General features: G+C 39.1%; 1 protein-coding gene across 1 annotated transcript in view; it reads right to left on the reverse strand.

Annotated features, from left to right (window-relative positions):
* Positions 1-19,279, reverse strand: part of LOC124162119 (heat shock protein 75 kDa, mitochondrial) — a 426,004-nt gene that overhangs the window by 11,416 nt on the left and 395,309 nt on the right. Inside the window, exons 7-8 of the mRNA XM_046538526.1 lie at positions 2,160-2,269; positions 1,567-1,640 (exon numbers count right to left, since the gene is read on the reverse strand). Of these exons, the coding sequence (XP_046394482.1) occupies positions 1,567-1,640; positions 2,160-2,269 (184 nt within the window). The remainder of the gene's footprint in view (positions 1-1,566; positions 1,641-2,159; positions 2,270-19,279) is intronic.

A 19,279-nucleotide genomic window follows, 5' to 3' on the forward strand; every position in this document is an offset into this window, starting at 1 on the left:
TCCACTCCTAAATAACATCTCAAACACTACGAGCCTATCCTTATCCCTTTTTTCCATCAGAATCTGAGGTTTGTTCACAGCATTTTAATGATGCGACATTGCAAAAAAGGCCAAAAACTATTACTTTTTTCGACCTTTTGTTGATCACTAGGAATCTATGGACTTCTTATAAATGTTCAGTCAACATTCAAGGATATAAAATTTACCACAATTTTATCCCTGAGATTATATGTCAGACGCTTAAGACTACAGCCCCATTTGAAAATTATTTTTATTTGCTCATGCCCACCAAAAGAAGTTTCTCAAGCTCAAGTTTAATTAAACAAGACGACGATGGCTGTGTTTTTAGTTTTAAATAATTGATTCTAATATTTTTTCGGCAATGAATCCAAAAATTACCTTCATTATCTTTCAGCAGGTCCAATATTTTGCAAATTCAAAAATTTTCAACGCGCAAAAAGTTGATAACTGAGCTGAGAAGTTGAAAACTGTGCACCTTCCAAAAGTGCTCAAAATGTTTTTCACTCGATAAAATTATTGGGTGTTACCTTATACATGCCTTCTTTTCGCAAAATGTTTTAATAGGTAGAAGAAAGGCAGGGGATGCCTTTTTGAAACCTTTATTATGAATAAATAATCAAAAATTAGTGGAAAGTTGTTTTGCTGCTAACTCCGAAGTTTTGCAGCCGAATATAAGAGAATCAGAGGACGGCGCACTTGATGATTCAAAAACGTGGATCTTTAATAGGCTGAACTCCAGTCCTATGATAAATTAAAGTATAAATTCAGCAAGCTATATGTGAATTTAATCAGTGCCCCTACCCAAAGCTGATGCACTTCCTTGTTTGTATTCTTTTTCCCCGCTTGTGTACGCCCTATACTTCAGGGCAAAAACTTCTCGCAACAAACAGCCTTAACCAGAGTGATCGACAAAACAACTTTACACCAGTATTTCCGATTGGTTTTCATTACTAGAGGTTGATAAGGCGAACAGAATTTGATGCGTTTCAAATTAATCATTCCGATGACGAGATGAGCCCTAGCAGTGAGTCGGCGAAATGAAAAATTTCAAACACGAAAAATGCATAATCGCATCACAACCACTCGTAATGCCATAACCATTCTGATCAGTGCGAAGTACGATTTCGGAATACTATATCAAATAATAGGAAACTAGAATATCTTCCCAAGAGATTTTTGAGAGGAAATTCAAGCAACATGGAGAACACGATGCTAGGAAGGGCAGCTTATGGATAGAATAAAAGGATATCATAAACATGAGGGTAAAAAATCCAAAACTTAGGAGGAATACGATACTCTAAAAGGAAATGATATGTATTGAGCAAGATCTTTCAGAGGTTCGTGAAAGATTTAATCAAGGCCGATGAGAGCATAGTGATCTAGGAGATCTACCACACCTGGGATTGTTTGAGAGATACATCCAAAATACATCCCCAGAAACTTAATCTCCCCAAATGAACCGCCTTGAATTTTTTTTCGGCAACGGTCTAGGATTCAGTCATTGCTTGCAAGGATTCCCATTAAATATCACACCCAGGAACCTACCTGAATCACGTTGACTTGCTTCCCGTTCACGAAGATTGGACTACCAACAAAGTTGCTGTACTTCTTGATGACTCCTGATGGGAAGAAATACAGACACAAGGTGAGCATTTTAACGTCATTATGGAGTTAATATTTCTGAAATAGATATTATGAGCCAAGTACTAGCTTGACTTTTTTCATTACCTTTACTGCATACTCAACAAGTAATTTACAAGTGTTTAAGGTACCGATTAAGCATATTCTTCAAGTTCACACAAGTTTTCAATTAACTTTTAAGTTCAACCATTTATATGAAAGCAAAACACACTGCATAAAATTTTTTAAAAGCCCTCTGGGATTAGACCTGGTAAAATGAGTAACAGTGGAAAGCCAAGGATACAAAGCATCGGAAGAAGAAAAATGTGATCACGATAACATTGTAGTACAGGTAAAGTATAAGGAGAAATGATAGTAAAAATCGCGATATTGCTAACATCATCTCTAAAACAGCGCTGCACTAGTAACTATAAAACATTAAGAGCTACAAATCCATCTAATGGAAAGCAAGGTCGTCTCAGACAACACAATACTTTGTATCAGAAAAGCATATGAACCTTTGATAGTGTCATCGTCACTGAACTCCCGGCAGTCGGCCTTCAAGTGAACGACAATCTTAGTCCCTGGCTGTACTCCTTCCGCCTCCTGAATCTCATAGGTGCCGCTTCTGCAAGAGAAGAAACGAGGTCATTCACTGCAGACATACCATACTGTTGAATATATTAATGGCTAAGTTGTAACAACACGTATCTCAAAATTTGGCCGCTATGAGTTAATACTGTTAATGAAGAATAAAATTCAAGCAAAAAACAACTCCTTGTTTGCAAATGTATTCTTCTTTTCCAGTTCTATGTAATTTTGGTTTTTAATTTCAATTACAATGCATACAATTAAAAAAATTGTTTTTTTGCTCTCCTGAAAAGTTGCCATTTTTGAGATAGGTGTTGTTAGAACTCAGCCATCAATATGGCACTTCAGCATTCGGTTTGATCATGAAAAAATGACACCGAAATAGAGGTACAGTCATATCGACCACAAGGCACCCATTGAAGAACAGAAGAATTATTTTCAGCAGAATATTCCAATATTCATACCATTACACGACCAAGCATGCAAGGAGAGGTTATGCGATAATGATAGGTTGTCCAGAGATATCCATATTATTTTTTATTTGAGTTAACTGTAATTCGTTTTCCTCTTAGGTGCTGCTGAAACAATGGAACTTCTCCACCTGCTTAAGTTTATTATCACCTAATTATATATCGAGCTTATTATTTAGATTAAAATTCCACGCACCGCAAGGTAGTCAGGAAAAGGGAATTGACCCTCCCTACCTGATTGTAAAGCAACATGCTTGTGCCTTAGAGATGGGTTACCTTGAATGAAGTAACTGAAAAATTGATCCAGTTAAGAATCGAGCGATAATTTACAGAAAGAAGTGAAATCAAATACACACTCAATAGCGCATAGCACTTAGATGGACAGCAATTCAATTCATGGAGGCCGATAATTTGTGGAATTCCATGGTGATAATTGAATGAAATAGTTTTGCACTGCTCTACACAGAAATTTTATTTTCCGATTCAACATGTTTCCTCCCTTCTTAAATTAAATTCATAAGTGGAAATGTTGCCCATTATTTCATTCAATTATCATACAACAATAGGGAAATTGCATACTTTTTATAAACAGTATGCTGATATACTACAGTAAACACTTAGTACCGCAATATACTTTTTTCCGCTTAAAATTCAATTTATACCCTAGAAAATGACTCCCAAAAGTCGCCCGAGTTTCGCGGGCTAAAAAATACCGCCCCCACTAATCTTTGGCTGTGACGTCATAGTTCAGTACGAGTCCAAGATCCAAGCCCAGTATCTGCAGGTTTGGAAGAGCCACGTTGCGTTTAAAGGAGAACGTGGGTGAAATAAGGAAAAATTACAAGTGGTGCATTGTTCCTCTGTGCAATAACACCCCAGAAAAAATTATCGCCTGCATTCCCACGGAGGAAATTAGAAGAAAAGCCTCGATGCATGCCGTCTGTCGGGATGAGCGTTACGGAAAAATAAGAGTATAATAAACGGAATGATAAACCCGTGTGCTATGTGAGCGAAGATAACTTTAATATAACTAATATTTCCATATTTCATTGACTGAATAACTTGAAACTGAGATTTTTCGATAATTCGGCCGCCGTAGAATAAAAACTCAACTTCAAAACAAAAATCGAGATAGGTGTTTCTCGATGGTTACGATCGTACGATGGACTCAAATTATTAAGGCATTTTGTTCAATTTCAGTTACGGAAGGACATAGAAAATTCCATGATGTTTAAAAACAAGGGAGGAAATATGAAAATATAGAGCAACGTTGATCCTCATGCATTCGAGTGCCAGCCAAGAAGACAGCGTTTTCTTCTACTGTCGGCGTCAAAATGATGTGCCGCTGTACTTTGAAAATTTATATCCTGGCTTCACTGCATGCTATAATAATGAACTATACGTCATTTTAAAGGAAATTTTACCCTAAATTCTGATTTATTTTATTACAAAAAATTGAAAAATGTAGACACGGTCAGTGCAATAAATGACTCCGCGCACCGAAAAATTAGCCGTTTTGTCAACTTCATGAAATTTGCAACTCAACCTAAGGAAAACTACTACGTCTACAGCATTCATCTTCTACATTAATTTACACTCATCAGTGCGGATTAATAAAATGGCTTTTGGGTATTTTTAAAACTTATATTTTGTTATAAATTAATGAAAATATTTAAACATTATCTTGTCCCATAGTTTACCCCGAAAGATAAAGGAAGTTGTAGATGGAAAAAGGATGGAATCCAGAGGTGGTCACAAAAAATGAATCGCAGCATTCTTTGATTTTATTCTGCGCCGTTGCTTGCTTTTCAAAAAAAAAGTTGAGTCACAAGAGGAATGTTCCGCGGCCTTTGATTTGGAACCCAGTGAGAAATGGGTGGTGGAATCCACGTGGAACCCACGTGGAATCCACGTTGAGTGGTGGATATTTGGTGGTGGTGGATATTGAGTGGTTGGACCCACGTGGAATCCACGTTGATTTCAAGTGGATTTGTGGTGATTATCATAAAATGTTAAACAGAATTTCTAATTTGTGGAACTTAACTCTCTGGTGACATTGCGTCATTTATCATCCTGAAACCACGCTAGTTATGTGAAAATGTATCGCACATTCTATTTTTATATAATTCGTGGAAAGGCAGCCATGAGAGCACATGAAAAATCGTAGACACATATATAGAAGGTTTAGATATAGAGTGGTTGAGGTTTTAATGGTTTTAGGACAGCACCAACTGCTGTTTTAATTTTTCCACCAAATTTCCACGTGGGGTCCACGTTGATTCCACGACCAAAAACACGTGGTATCCACGTTAATTCTCCACGTGGGTGCCACGTGGATTCCACCACCCATTTCTCACTGGGAAAGTATGGAGATAAGAATGGACATGTGTGGATCAGCAATTTCCATTTAGTTAGTTGTCAGGATAAACCAAGGATCCAATTAAAGGTTGTCAGGCCATCGTATAAAGATAGGACTGATGTGCACCACAGGGGAAATGGTGTGTTTGAGGGAAAGTCAAACCCAAAGTTGCCCAAAGAATGTGCAGTTCTATGTTGCTCTTTCCCCAGTTAAAACCAAATAGAAATTGGATTGGGATGATATTTTCACCACGGGTTCCAGTGATAGTAAGATCTTACTATCACTCGAGTGCAGGTGATCACGGTTATCGTCGAAAGTCATCCCTCTAGGATTTCCGATACGGAATTTTTAAGTGACAACCGATCGCAATGACGATAAGCTCGCCTTTAGAGAAGGTTTCAGATATATCCTGAGAAAAGCTCCCAAAATGTATTAAAGACTCTGTTTGGAAAACATGCACATTTTAATGCTAATTTAGGAAGTATTTCATTTCAAAAGTAACTTATTAACACCTGAAGACGTTGTGTTTATTATATTGATCGAAGTGCGATTGACCGATTCTTTCTGCAGAATAGGAAGTGGCTTCGGGGTTTTTAGTCACAAGATGGTAGATTGTGTTGGAAGTTCGTCTATATTATCGCTACTAAATTGAAACATTAATAGTCTGGCTTCCTCAGAGCTTCCTGTCGCCCTCCAGGCAAGGTATTTTTAAGTTGAAAGTATCATCGACAGCTTCGATCGAGGTGGAAATAAGTTCACCATAAGACTCTACCGGACTGCCAAAAGAATACACATTTCACATGAGTATACGCTTTCGCCAATATTATACGCAAGTCTCACTTTGTTATGAACTATAAAACATTACAGATGCACATCAGCTACCTTTCTATTTCTCGGCATCGACTTTCCGAGCCGACGAAGTCTACAGTTTCACTAAAATACCCTGTTATCATGATGGAATCAGTAACAGGAAGCTTGCTAGGATCAGCCTAAGAATAACCATATGCCTTCATCTTTACGCAATCTATCGCTTTCAATGGAGGAGAAATAGATCAAATAATAGCCCTGAAGTCACAATGAACAACTCAGATAAGTCTGCACTTCAATAAATGAATCATAACCACGCCGTCGCATGTATTCAAGTATGCAACCTATACTATGGCCGTGCCGCCGTGCCTCGTACTGAACTATGACGTCACTTTCCTACTAGCCAATCATCGGGCGTTTTCGCTTCTCACTTGCATTTGAAAATTCTCGTGAACTTTGATGCATTAAATATCGCAAACCACGTCATAAAATAATAAAAAAACTTTCACCGAGGTATGCAAACATATGTTTTTATATAATTTTGGGGCTATTGATTATATCTGAAATATATGCAAGTTCCCTATTGAGCTTCGTTCACATATCAATTCAGCTTTGTTTATTGCTACCGACCCAAATGAGTAATCACATTCAAGGGCTGATCCAGGATTTTTTCTGGAGGGGGGCACAATGGTCTGACAGGCAAATGGTCTTCTCATATTTGTGATTAAAAACAACATGCAACAATTATTGTACGAAATATTCTCTTTATTTTAATACGAAAGCAATTAATATTAAAATATTATTAAGTTACATATATAATAACGACGTTTTTCGAGCCCCTTTCCCCTTTGGATAGTTTTTTTTTTTCGAGCACTGACTAGCGAATGACTAATGAAAGTCTTCTTGACCGGCAAATGTGTCTTCTTGACTTGGGCTCATGGCTTACATGATCGAGGCTCTGTAATTCACAAAAAACGAACGTAATGATAACCGTATTAAAAATCTTTTCCATTTTTTAAGCGTCTGGGAGGGGCACATGCCCTCCCCTCCAGAATTTGCCTATGATCACAGTCAGAAAGGATCGATTGCAATAAATAGTAGAATTGTACTTGAATGTGAGGACCTACAGCCACTGGAAAACTTTGATAACAGAGGACTGGAAAAGTATAGGAGAAATAAAAAGGAGGATAGGAATGGCGAAAGAAGTTCTTTAATTGATTTATTTTTTATTTATCTCAATTACCCCCGAAAACAGCACAATGTGGCCTTTAAATCGGGAGTTTTAAACAACCAGGAACAGACATTCACACACACCCATGTTCTGGAAGAGAAAACCTATCCAGGCGGGACTCGAACCCACGACCTTCGGTATGGTAGGCGAGGACTTATCCCCGCCGGCACCGATGCCGTTTTTAAGAAGAAGAAAAGAGTGATGTGTAACAAGGGACTGGACTTAAAAGTGAGGAAGAGATTGGTGAAGCATTCTGTGTGGAGTGCGTTTATGTATGGATCTGAGACTTGTACGATGGGGAAGAGAGAGAGGGATAGGATTGGGGCGTTTGAGATGTGGGTTTGGAGGAAGATGGAGGGAATGCGGTGGACGGATCGAATTAGGAATGAGCAAGTGTTGAACAAGGTAGATGAGGAAAGAACATTAATGGCTAAAAATAAATGAAAGGAAGAGTAACTGGCTGGAACATGTGATGAGAGCTAATGACATTCTGTAGGTAGCCTTGGAGGGAACGGTGGAAGGGATCAGAAGAAGGGGAAGGAGAAGGCTGAAGTTAAATCACAATTTATAGATGGGAAAATATTGAGACTTCAAAGAAATGGCCAGAGACAGGAAAGAATGGAGACAGCATTGGTGCCAGGTCACATGTTCATCTGGAACACATGTGACCTACTGTTTATCAGAACTACATGAAACAAAAAAAAAACTTTGTGTGCAGTCACGCGCACATGTCCAAATTCATTCTCGGTGTTTATATGTTTATCAGTAATTATTTTTAATACAAAAATCACATTGTGATGTGATCATTGCCATTGCCCATTGTTCTTTAGATGTTTCCAACATATTCTCCCACTCTGAAATTTGCCAGTTGGACACATTTTGGCAACCATGACGCAGAGGAGTCCAGTTCGCCCGACGAATAAGCGGCATCCCGAATATGCGGAGCTTAAGTTCCCCGAGGGGAGTCAAGGGTGGGAGTGGGAGGGGGGAATTAGTGAAGCGGGCCGGGAGAGGGGAGGCAAACAAACTGACGAAACGGACCGGAGTGAGGTGGCGCCACGGACGGGCAGGAGGGAAAGCAATCGACGCCGCCCGAAATTATTAATGCCCCCCACCAAATCGCGCCCTCCCCACCTGCAGGAACCCTTTCCCTCGCATCCAATCCAAATGCACGACAGGGAGGCACCGTAAGTAGGACTGAAGCTTGTAAAATACGACCAGGACAACCAAAACTACAATAATGAGCACCGCCGGGCTAGGCACTGAGCTTAACTATTTAAAAAAGTAAAACAAGGGGCACTTTGCCCAGTCAACGTTCTGTGAAACGCTGACAGAATAACAGCTTTTGTTTTTTTAGCGAATATTGGATTATTGTAATTATTATGGCATTGGCACAATTTCGCACTAGTCCGATAAAACCTTGAATATGCAGCGAGCATGTGGGATCCGGTGCAGAAAGATTTAATCCGCGAAATTAATAAAATACAAAGGAAAGCTGCGCGATACGTCAAAAACTGCTACGGGCGTACAGAAAGCGATGTCAAGAAAAGTCAAAATGTCATGTCAAAAAAAAATGTCAAACAGATGTCAAGAAAATTCGGCTGGGAGCAGTTAGAGACTCGGAGGCTGTGCGTACGGCTTGGATTGCTTGAGCAATTGAAAATAGATATACTATACTCAGGAACGACACGGAGAACATCATCTAAGAGCGCCACTATATTTCCATGACCGATAGAAGCGATAAATTAGGAGAGATATTTTGCCGAATTAATAGATATTGGAATTCGTTTTTCCCCCGAATCATAAAGGACTTTGATAAATAATATTCGCAATTTTGTTTGAGCATCCGTTTTCATATCTACATTTACATACTACCCCGTAAGCCGCCTGGCAGGGGGTGTTAGGACGCCAGCCATTTGCACGTAAACGGAAATGCTCTATTGAAATTACGACTGGAATTTATTAAAGTCCTTTATGGTTCGAGGGAAAACGAATTCCCATATCTATCTGTTCGGAAAAACATCTTTCTTAATTTATCGCTTCTATCGGACCTGGAAATATAGTGGGGCTCTAATATTATGTTCTCCGTGTCGCTCTTAAAGATATCATTTCTCAATTGTTCCAATAATCTAATCCTAGCGCGCAGCCTCCGAGTCTCCAGCGGCTCCCAGCCTAAATGTAAACGGCTGGTGTCCTAACGTCCCTGCTAAAGGCCTTTTTAGGCGGCTTGATGGGTAGTACGTAGATATTATACCGTCTGAGGTAGGTTTGCAAGGAGCAATTGCAAATTACTCCGCCTGCCTTTCAACCCTTCATTGACCTCGCTCTTCAGTTCACATGAAGAGCTATTCCCTTCCATTATATAAATCCTATTGCCTTTCTTACCTTACACAGTCTACCAAACATTATTCCTTCCAGCATGGTTTTTAACGTACTGCCCCAGCTCAGCACTTGGTTCATTATAACTTCCTATCCGCTCTGTTTCTCAACTAGAAGCTTGGAATTGAGCTCATGCTCAAAAATCACAAAAAAGGGAGGCATCCTCTTTCACACCTATAGACCACGAATCCTAGTCAACATTTTCAGGAAAACGATTATCAAAGCATTGCTCTTGTTTTTTATCGCGATTAGAGGATGATCGAGAAAATATTATAGGCAATATACCGATGGGCTAAGCGAAGAAGGAAATCTTCAGTAGGATATCACAAGGCAGAAGAGTGCCTTCTAGAAAAAGAAGAATCTACTCACGGCTGAAAATATAAGCGTAGAAGCAAGGTAACAATTCATGAAATGCTTCAAATGTTTCTTTATGAGAGCAAGGCTTGGACGTTAACAGCAGCAGATAAGTCGAGATTAGAAGCATTCAAAATGTGGTGCTACCGAAGAGTGAAGAAGCTAAAACTGATCGAATTTTTTAGTTATAAGAAAGTGCTAAGAACAGTGGGAGAAAAAATAAGTCTTCTCATAATTCTAACATAAGTAGAAGACAGTAGTAGTAAACTTAGCGGGGTTCCCACTCAAACTAAATTATAAACTTCACTGTTTTCTCCAGGTTTTCACGGTCTACGTGCCGTCGAATTCACGGTTTGCAGATAAACCATCTTAAGCAGAAATATTGATCGCGCAATCATCGGCCGCGCGTTAACTAAAGATTTAATAAACGCGACAGACGCCGTGAATGCAAACGCAGCAATGAAAGTGCTACCTCTTATGACGCACAGTGGGCGGAAATCGAAAAAAGCTTGACAAAACTAATATCTCCGTTATTATTCAACGTAGATCCACGATTTTTTCGATTTCTAATTATTTTTACCTCCTTAATCCGATTATAATGTTATCTTTGCTTTAGAACAATCAGGGGCCTCTCTAAAATAAAATGGCGGAAACAGTAAAAATTCCCTAATTTTTATTAAAAGATTTTTCTTTAGGATTATATAGTCAAGATTCAGGTCTTTATTTCCATATGAATTTTAAGATCGAGTCTCGTCGCCCTCATAAAGTTTTTTTCCACTTTATGTCAAAAATAGTCCAAAAACAATGCACTTTTGAATGTTTAATTATTATATGAAAAATTGATAAAAATAAATAAACTATCCCGTGTAATTCTTAGAAAAGGTTTACTCTTTTACAAAATATGCGTTGAAATTTATGGAAAACCATATTAACGGCTCAATAGCGAAAGCAAATACTCGATTTTTGCAGAAATTCAGAATTGACATTTTTTATAATTTTTTCTCGTCTTTAACGGATTCTAATGATTTAATGGGTGAACCAAATATTGAAATAACCACAGTTCCTTAATCTTTGGACATTATTCTATCGGACTGTACCATTTTTGTTCACCAAAAAAATAGTGAAAATTTAGGGTTTTGTCACACTTTTTTCGATTTCCGCCCAATGTGTGACGTCACATTCACATATCGTTTACAAAATTCAGCTTCGGCTAAAGGTTGCGAGTGGGAAAATGGAGGGACCAGAGTGTCTGGGACGTTAGGAAGTTTCTGAATTTTCGCCAGGTTTAATGAACACTTTGTTTACCAGTTTTATGGCTTTGGTACAGGCTTAAGGTCAATGTGTCACCTTGTCACACGGGCCCCTAATTGCGCTTAGAATATACTTGTGCAGATAAACGCGCAGTGGCGCCTGTTACTCCATGGGGCCTGAGGGGGCCCGAGCCCCCTCAAAAATTCGTTATGGACGTGAGGAAAAAATGTGTCAGGCTTGTCGATTTTCCCGGGAGTGTCCAGATATCGAGATCCGAGTTATCAAGGTTCTAATGTTGATCACATGACTCTTCTAAAATGCTTAAAAAACTTAAAACTCACTACTTATAAAATTTACCGGGACAAGATCCCCGGTTTGGGCCCCCCAATATTTTTTGTCGGACGGCATCCCCGAAAATGCGTAAGTGTGTAATGCGTAACAGTGTCGTGACTGACCTTGAAATACGACCGACAAACCGATTTTTCTTTCGATTTGTCAATCGTAGATCTAAAATCAAGTTTGAGAGATTTTTTTAAGGTTTCATGACGAAATTCACGGCTTTTTCCAGGTTATTTCACGGTAGATAAAATCCACGGCTTTAAGGTTTTCACGGTTGAGTGGGAGCCCTGACTTAGTCAACCAAATCATGAGGCATGATGGCTTTATTGAGACAAAGGTCGAAGGACAGGAGGACGAGAAGAAATGTTAGGGCCTCTCTGTAAGGCGCTCTCGAACGAGTTGCATTGGACAGACAATAAACGATGTTAAAGAGAAGAAATGCGTTGCTATGAAAAGTCTAGCAGAAGGGAGAGCTATATCAAACCCAATCTCACCATTGTTGACTTGTGATTATGACGCAATAAACAGACCCAAGAACTTTAACATGCAAGATGACACACCAACTTAACTCAGCATTCTGACTTCTCAGATTTCCATCATATATGTCTCGCAAAGCTTGACATGACTTCCATTAGAATTCAATTCATTCATAAATACCCGTTATCTTCCTCCCCTAACCCTAGCATCCTTCCCTGTACCTCGGTTTCCAGTGAGACCTCTCTCCTCAATATCCGCTCCGTCCTCACTATCTGCCTTCACATTTCTTCTAGCAATTTCCTCTCTTCTCTCACCTGCCAAACACTTTCCATGTCCATCTCATCTCACTTTCTCCGTTCTTCACCACACACACATAAATATTGTCTCCAGTCTTGTTCTTATTTAGCAAAATTTAAGATGAAATAGAACAATATTTTACTCTTAGACCAATGGATTTTTATTTTTGTTATTTTGCTTGAAGTAGTTGTATTTACTTCTTAAATCATTGTATTGTGGCACAATCTTCTATTGTTACCTTAAAAAGTATGCAGATGAATTTGTGTTAAATAATTTCCTGACTATTTTTAACTTCAATCTTTAACTATATAAGTACTTTAAACTTAAAATAATTTTTTCCTAAATATTTTGCCTATTGCATTCATTAATATTTAATTGTATTTTTATTAATTTATGTTGTTCTTTTCACAATGCTAAATCGAAATTTTTATTCTTACATTTTTTGTTGCTCAATTTTTTTTCTTTCTTAAGGGGTATAGCCCCCGAGCAATTAATAAATTTTATTTAATTTTTTTCAGTCTTTCCTCGCTTCATGAATTCACTAAAATCTTAAGTTATCTCTATTACAGACTGGGAATTAATATGGAAAGGGGATGGCCACGGGTATCAGCAAAATGTTCCAACTTACACAATGAAATAACTTTATGCGACTAACAATGGTGCATTACGTTGGAGTGAGGACACCTTCCATTCTCGATAGAATATAAAGAGGAGAGGGAAAATGGAGGTAGAGAGGAATGCATAGAGGCGGCGCCACCGGTCGACGGCCCGCGACAAAGCGAAAATCACGCGCGAGCGTGAATCGGAATTTCGAATCCATTCAATTAAGGGCTGGCACCCCGACTCCGGCGCAAAAATTTACCTCTACCACGAAGAACACACACGGGAAAGCAAAAGAATTTGCAAGTTTCTACTTTTACTGGACTTTTCCGTTTTCCCAAGCCGTGCAAAAACAAGATGTTGATTGTCATGTCTATGTATGCATGCTTGCAAATGAGGAAAATCTTTTTTTGTTGATTAAAAAAAATAAAATTCATGTTAATTCAACCCCAAAAATGGGAATCATAATTATTTATGGCAAATACACTATCGTTTTACGGAGATCTTTAAAATCCAAATTACCAAAAGTAATTCGTACGAATTCTAAAATCCGCCCGCGCCATTGAAGATTGATTAATAGGCTGATCCCTAGGTATTCAAACTACTTAAGTTTGCTGACATGGAGCATTTAGCGAATCACCGCGGCTATATCCCACCCTCGGATTCAACTTCCCTCTTAGATTACCAGTAAGGCTTATCACCTCCCATAATATTTATAAATCCCATTCTCTTCCTTCCTTTCATTAGCGAGCTACACCGTTAATAATGACATACCAGTTGCTAGTGGAGTATAAATAACAGATTTCTACTAGGAACAGAACTCGTACAAGTACTTCGAATATATTAATTCGAATTATATATTGGTTGGAAATTAATATTGAGTGCGGATATTAATAGTGGGAATACGGTTACCCATGCCAAAAATCTTTGATTCACTAACTGCAAGGTTTCATGCCAATGGGTTTGGACGTGACATGCCTCGGTGCCGTAAACTGGACAAGTGTAGCAATTGGGTACCTCAAGAAGACGAAGCACGTAACAGAAAATAAAACACCAAACATTTGCATACATAATAACCCGGAGGCAACTGTCACAAAAGGGAAGTCCCGCGGACAGCTAGTTGATAGAAGCAGGGGAGTGGAGTCATCATAATCGCTTCAACGAGTAGAATGCGAATATCAACGTTAATAAACTGAAATTTTTGCTTAGAGAGCAAAAAAACAAGATGGCGACCAAAATGGCTCCCAAATATTCAAATTAATACATAAAAGTATATTTTGTTAGGGGGTTTATAATTGAATGATAACGTTTAAATGTTAGGAAAGTCAAAAAATCTTTATTTCTATATGACTGAATCAGATGATTGGGGTACAAAAAGGAAATTAAATAATCAATGTATTACGCCCGTTGAAACGAAGTAAATGCCACCACTCCTATACTTCAATCATCAAGGAGCTCTTGAGGCAAATTTATCCCTCAACTATAAGAAATATTTCCGATATTCCACGTCTTAAACTTGTCTAATAATACGGGCCCAATAAGTCTTCCAATGGTTCCGCAAGCAGAAATTCTCACTAAGCGCGGTATAAAACGGTTCCATTCACTCAGCGCGGTCGGAAAGAGGTTCAGATCTCTCAATAGCCTTTCGAAGCGAATATGGAAAAAGAGCAAAATTTCCTTTCTCTACCCTCGACGATAAAAAAAAACCGCGGCAAAATATACGGATATGAACCCGCAGAGAAAATGATATTCGCGGGAGAGAATGATGTGAAACACAAAAGGACGTCGGGGGTCCGACATTGGCGCGGAGAGACTTAAAAATAAACTTGGGAATTGATTGGATTGGAAAAAGGAGCAGAAATAGATTTCCAACGATTCCGCCCCGAGAGATGAGAGACGGGACCGTCAGAATGATGGGGGAGGTAGTGGAGAAGGGGTAGCAGGGGTCACAAGGTGCACAATATCCTAACTTTTTACTAGCGTTTTTAAGATAATCTACATCTAAATACTACCGCCTAAAAAGACGTGTGGTAGGGGGTGTTAGGGTACCACTATCGTCGCAAAAAAGGTAGCAACAAATAGCTCTTTAAAATTAAATTTTACGCATTCTTTGATTTTTTAAATGGCCGAAAGGTAGATTTCAATTTCCGATGTGTAGAAGAGTAAATGAGTATCGAAGTTACGTATGCCCTATGAAAAAAATAATTCCAATCTTTTCATGTAGGAAATGCTCATATTGCTCTTATTACTTAAAATAACGAATATTGCCATTTTGATAGCGTGCATTACCGCGGTGCGATTTTCGTTTCTTACATATAGCATACTTAACTTCGATATTCATGCACTCTTCTAAACCTTGGAAATTGAAATCCACCTTTCGGCCATTTTAAAAATCAAGGAATGGGTAAAATGGGTAAAAAAAAGCTCTTTGTTAAGCGAAGATGTCGTTCTCACTATGAAAAATACAATTAAATGCACCAATCAAATATTTTGCTCATGACGAGATGAAGAAGACAATGATTTTACCGTTCTCATTGTTTAAGCCTGAATCACACGATCATTTTTTTTCGTCGCGAAAGTAATCACTATCGCGATCACTTTTCCCGTCGCGAAAAGCGATCGCTCTAGTGATCATTTTTCTGAATCACACGGTCACTCTCGCCGTCGCTTTTCGCATCATTTCCGATATCACAGCTCGTTGTCATAGGACCCGCATCGCGAAAATATATAGCGTGTTTGTTTATCTATGTCGTTCCCACGATTGTCAAACGTTGCGCTGCAATCGCTCCATACGGGCATGCGTTCCGATTGGCTGATATGGGGTTTTAGTGACGGTTTTAGCGACGGAAAACGCGACCGGACTAGTGATGAAAAATAGGATTGGGAATCCTCATCGCGAACGCGAAAAACAATTGCAGGCGACGATCATTTCGCCTAGTGATCGCGATAGTGATCACTTTCGCGACGAAAAAAAAATGATCGTGTGATTCAAGCTTTATCGCCTGTTCTTCTTCATTCTTTCGACCGCAGAAGCCAAACGTTTACGTTTTAACAAATGTTTAATGATTCATTGTTGTAGTCGAATAAACAAGAATCATGAGGGTTCAAGGCGAACCCTCTTAAGGATGCAACACACCGGGGCCGGGACCCAAGCCCGAGGGTTATACGCCCGATCACCCGGGGAGGGGCTGGAGAGGAAGGAAAAAGGATAGAGGCGCCGCCGCGATGGGAGCCCGCCGACGCCTCTGGGAAAGGATAGGAGCGGAAGGGAGGGACGGGAAAAAACACCTGAACGCTATAGAAACGAAGAGGGCCCACTAAATAGCGAAACCAAGCATACGAAATAAATTTTCTACCAATTCTAGTAGATTTTCCTACGAGGAAGAAAAATATACCGATCGAATCGGTAGATAAACAATGAGTAAAACGATATATCACACGACCTTATGGAGCTTCGGCAGAATTTCGTACAAATCTTAAAGTTCAGCGTTCTACCTTTTTGCGCCGATAGTACCTAGTTAGTTAATGTGAACTGAAGACCGAGGACAATGATGGGTTGAAAGGCAGGCGGAGTAATTCGCAAATATTCCGTGCAAACCTACCTTAGACGGTAGAATATCAAAATTTACATTCTAGCCCTTAAGCCGCCTAAAAAGGCGTGTGGCAGGGGCGTTAGGACAACAGCCGTTTGCATACAAAAAACAATGCCCAAACAAAATTATGAATAGCATTTATTAAAGTCCTTTATGCTCATGGTGAAATATTCATGGTGAAATAAAAACACAGTACTATGGTTCGGAGGAAAAACGTACTCCCATATCTATCCGTTCGGAAAAATATCTCACTTAATTTATCGCTTCTATTGGATCTGGAAATATGGTGGGACTCAAAGATGATGTTCTCCGCGTCGCTCCCAGCCTAATTCGCTTAACATCTTGGTAACGCTGTCTGTACGCCCGGTGCAGTTTATGACGAATAGTGCAGATTTCCTTTGTATTTTATTCAGTTCACGGATTTAGTCTTTCTGCACCACATGCCATACACTCGCTGTATATTCAAGGAGTAGTCGGACGAGGGCGGAATAACAATTTTCTTATACTGTCTCATCCGAAAATCTTCCCACAATACGATTGACGAATTATAACTTCTCGATACAATTAATCTTCTTAGTAATGGTCTCCTTCATCAATTTTATATTATCGCTAACCGTGATGGAGTTTGGAAAATAAAGAGGTCGATGTTTTTCAATCCATCGCGACTTTTTGTGATTTTTCGTTAAAAAATATCCGGAATTCGAGCAGAAAATTTATTGCTGGCCACCTAAACATACATACATGACGAGGAGCACATGCCACCTAGCGCAGACCGTTGTATACGCAAGAAACTGTACGGAGAGAGGAGGAGAGGATGGGGACTATTTTTGTTTGTTCCCTTCTATTTCACAAATCATTTTAATAAATTTACATTTTTGAAGCCAGTGAACGATCCCATTTTAACTTAAGAAAAAACAGTTAAGAGGCACAAACTTATTAAATGACACTTTAACGACGTATTCTTTAAACAAAAAGTTTAATTAATTAAAATTGATGGTTTGAGGCGTAACTTTGTGAAAGAAATTCATTTTGAAGAATGAAAAAGAATAAAGCATTTTACTTTTACATGAATTATTTATTTACACATTTACACGATCGTAGTTTCAACGCAAGACCTGATGATGACGTCTTAATTTGAAACCATGGTCGCGTAAATGTGTAAATAAATATTTCATGTTTAAATACAAATATTTCATTCTTCGTTTTATGTTTTCCGAGAGTATATTTATTCATGGCATGGGCAATGACAAAAGCAGAGAATTCTAGGTCTCGTCCTTTTTTCGAAATTCGAAGTAGGGCCTATGAGGATCAAATGGAATAACAACACTGGGAATTCCTCAGAGGGGGAGAGAAGTCTAGTGACAACCTTATAAACGAGAATGAGCGATCAAATAGACCTCATCATGGAATGCTCCGATGAAGGCAATCGTCGATGGACAAGTGGCAGGGGAGAGAAGCGGAAGGCCTCGTAAGACGTAACAGAATCATGGAATAGGCGATGAAAGGTAAGAAAGTGTAAAAGAATATCTGATATGAGAACTGTAAGGAGAATTGCGTCAAACCAATTTCAGAAAAGTTGAATCATGATGGAATGATTCTTACGATGGAGCGGCAATATTGGAAATAAGTAAAATATACGTCACATCTACAGAAATGACTCAAATTAAAAAATGCACGTTCTGTGACAGTCTAAAGTATTAAAATGTCTCTTTTAGATTCATTTTCCTTCGATTCTTGCGGTCGTCATCGCTGGTCAACAATCCTAAGATTGGTACGACGCAGCTCTACACTCAATTCTCCTATCAGCTAATCTTTTCGCACCTACGTATTTCTTATCTTACACATCCTTCTTTACCTGTTCCATGTATTTTATGATACTCGCAGTGTGACGTTTAAATGTCGACAAATCAAATTTGATTTCTATCAGGCATTTGAATGTAATTCACTCCAATGCTCATGATCCTCAAATCCGATTTTAGGATCCCAACACTTACAGTGATTCCAATTAAACCCAACTACGGCGAACCAGGTAACATGGACTACTAAATTAAAAGCGAAAAACCCGAGAAAGAGTCCTCTCGAAAATCTTGCAATGTAATCAGTGAATCCACTTCGCTCCCTAAAAAGCGAGGGAAAAAGATTTCGGCGTAGCGCCATGCTGATTGGACGAGAGCAGCGAGACACGCCTGTGACTTCCTGCGTTCCTGTCTGTGAAAGCTTCAATATTTCAACTCAACGGAAAGTCATATACGTCGTGTAGCGGTGTACTGTGTGGACGACGAAATGCTAGACGTGGTGGGTGAGGAGAGGTGATCTCTATATGAGATACAGAGAAAACATAGGGTTTGAATGGATGGAGTACAGGACTTAAATCTGATGTATGGCATTGAGGCATCTACGATAACAGCAGCAGAGAAATGGAGGCATTCGCAAGTTGGTGCTACGGAAGAACGAAGAAAATCAAATGATGCATCGTTTGATTAACGAGCACATTCTTAGAAGAGAAGATGAGCCTTAAGAAACCTTAACGATGAACACGGAAAAACTTTACCTGCCATATCTTGAGCCATGACGGCCATTAGTGTTTTATTTCAGCTCTTAGGTACCGATGCTTTCATCAGCTTTTTCCTTTTCATGAACGCCACACTTTACATTGTTTATTGTAGATGGAGGCCTAACGCAATTCTCTTCGTTGTATCCTTGCTGCAGCTTCCCTTTTCATCTTTCGAGCTGCCCAAAAAGTTTAATTATTTGATTTAAGTACTACTTTCGTCTCTGGCGTGACGAAGTGGAATTCGATTCTGATTGTTATTGAGCGATTTTCATTAGCCAAGCTTAACTAGGGAAGATGGCGAAAGGTCAGTGAATGGTAAGAACGGTGGACGAAGAC

Source organism: Ischnura elegans, chromosome 7 (genome assembly GCF_921293095.1).
Source record: "Ischnura elegans chromosome 7, ioIscEleg1.1, whole genome shotgun sequence".
Taxonomy (NCBI): Eukaryota; Metazoa; Arthropoda; class Insecta; order Odonata; family Coenagrionidae; genus Ischnura; species Ischnura elegans.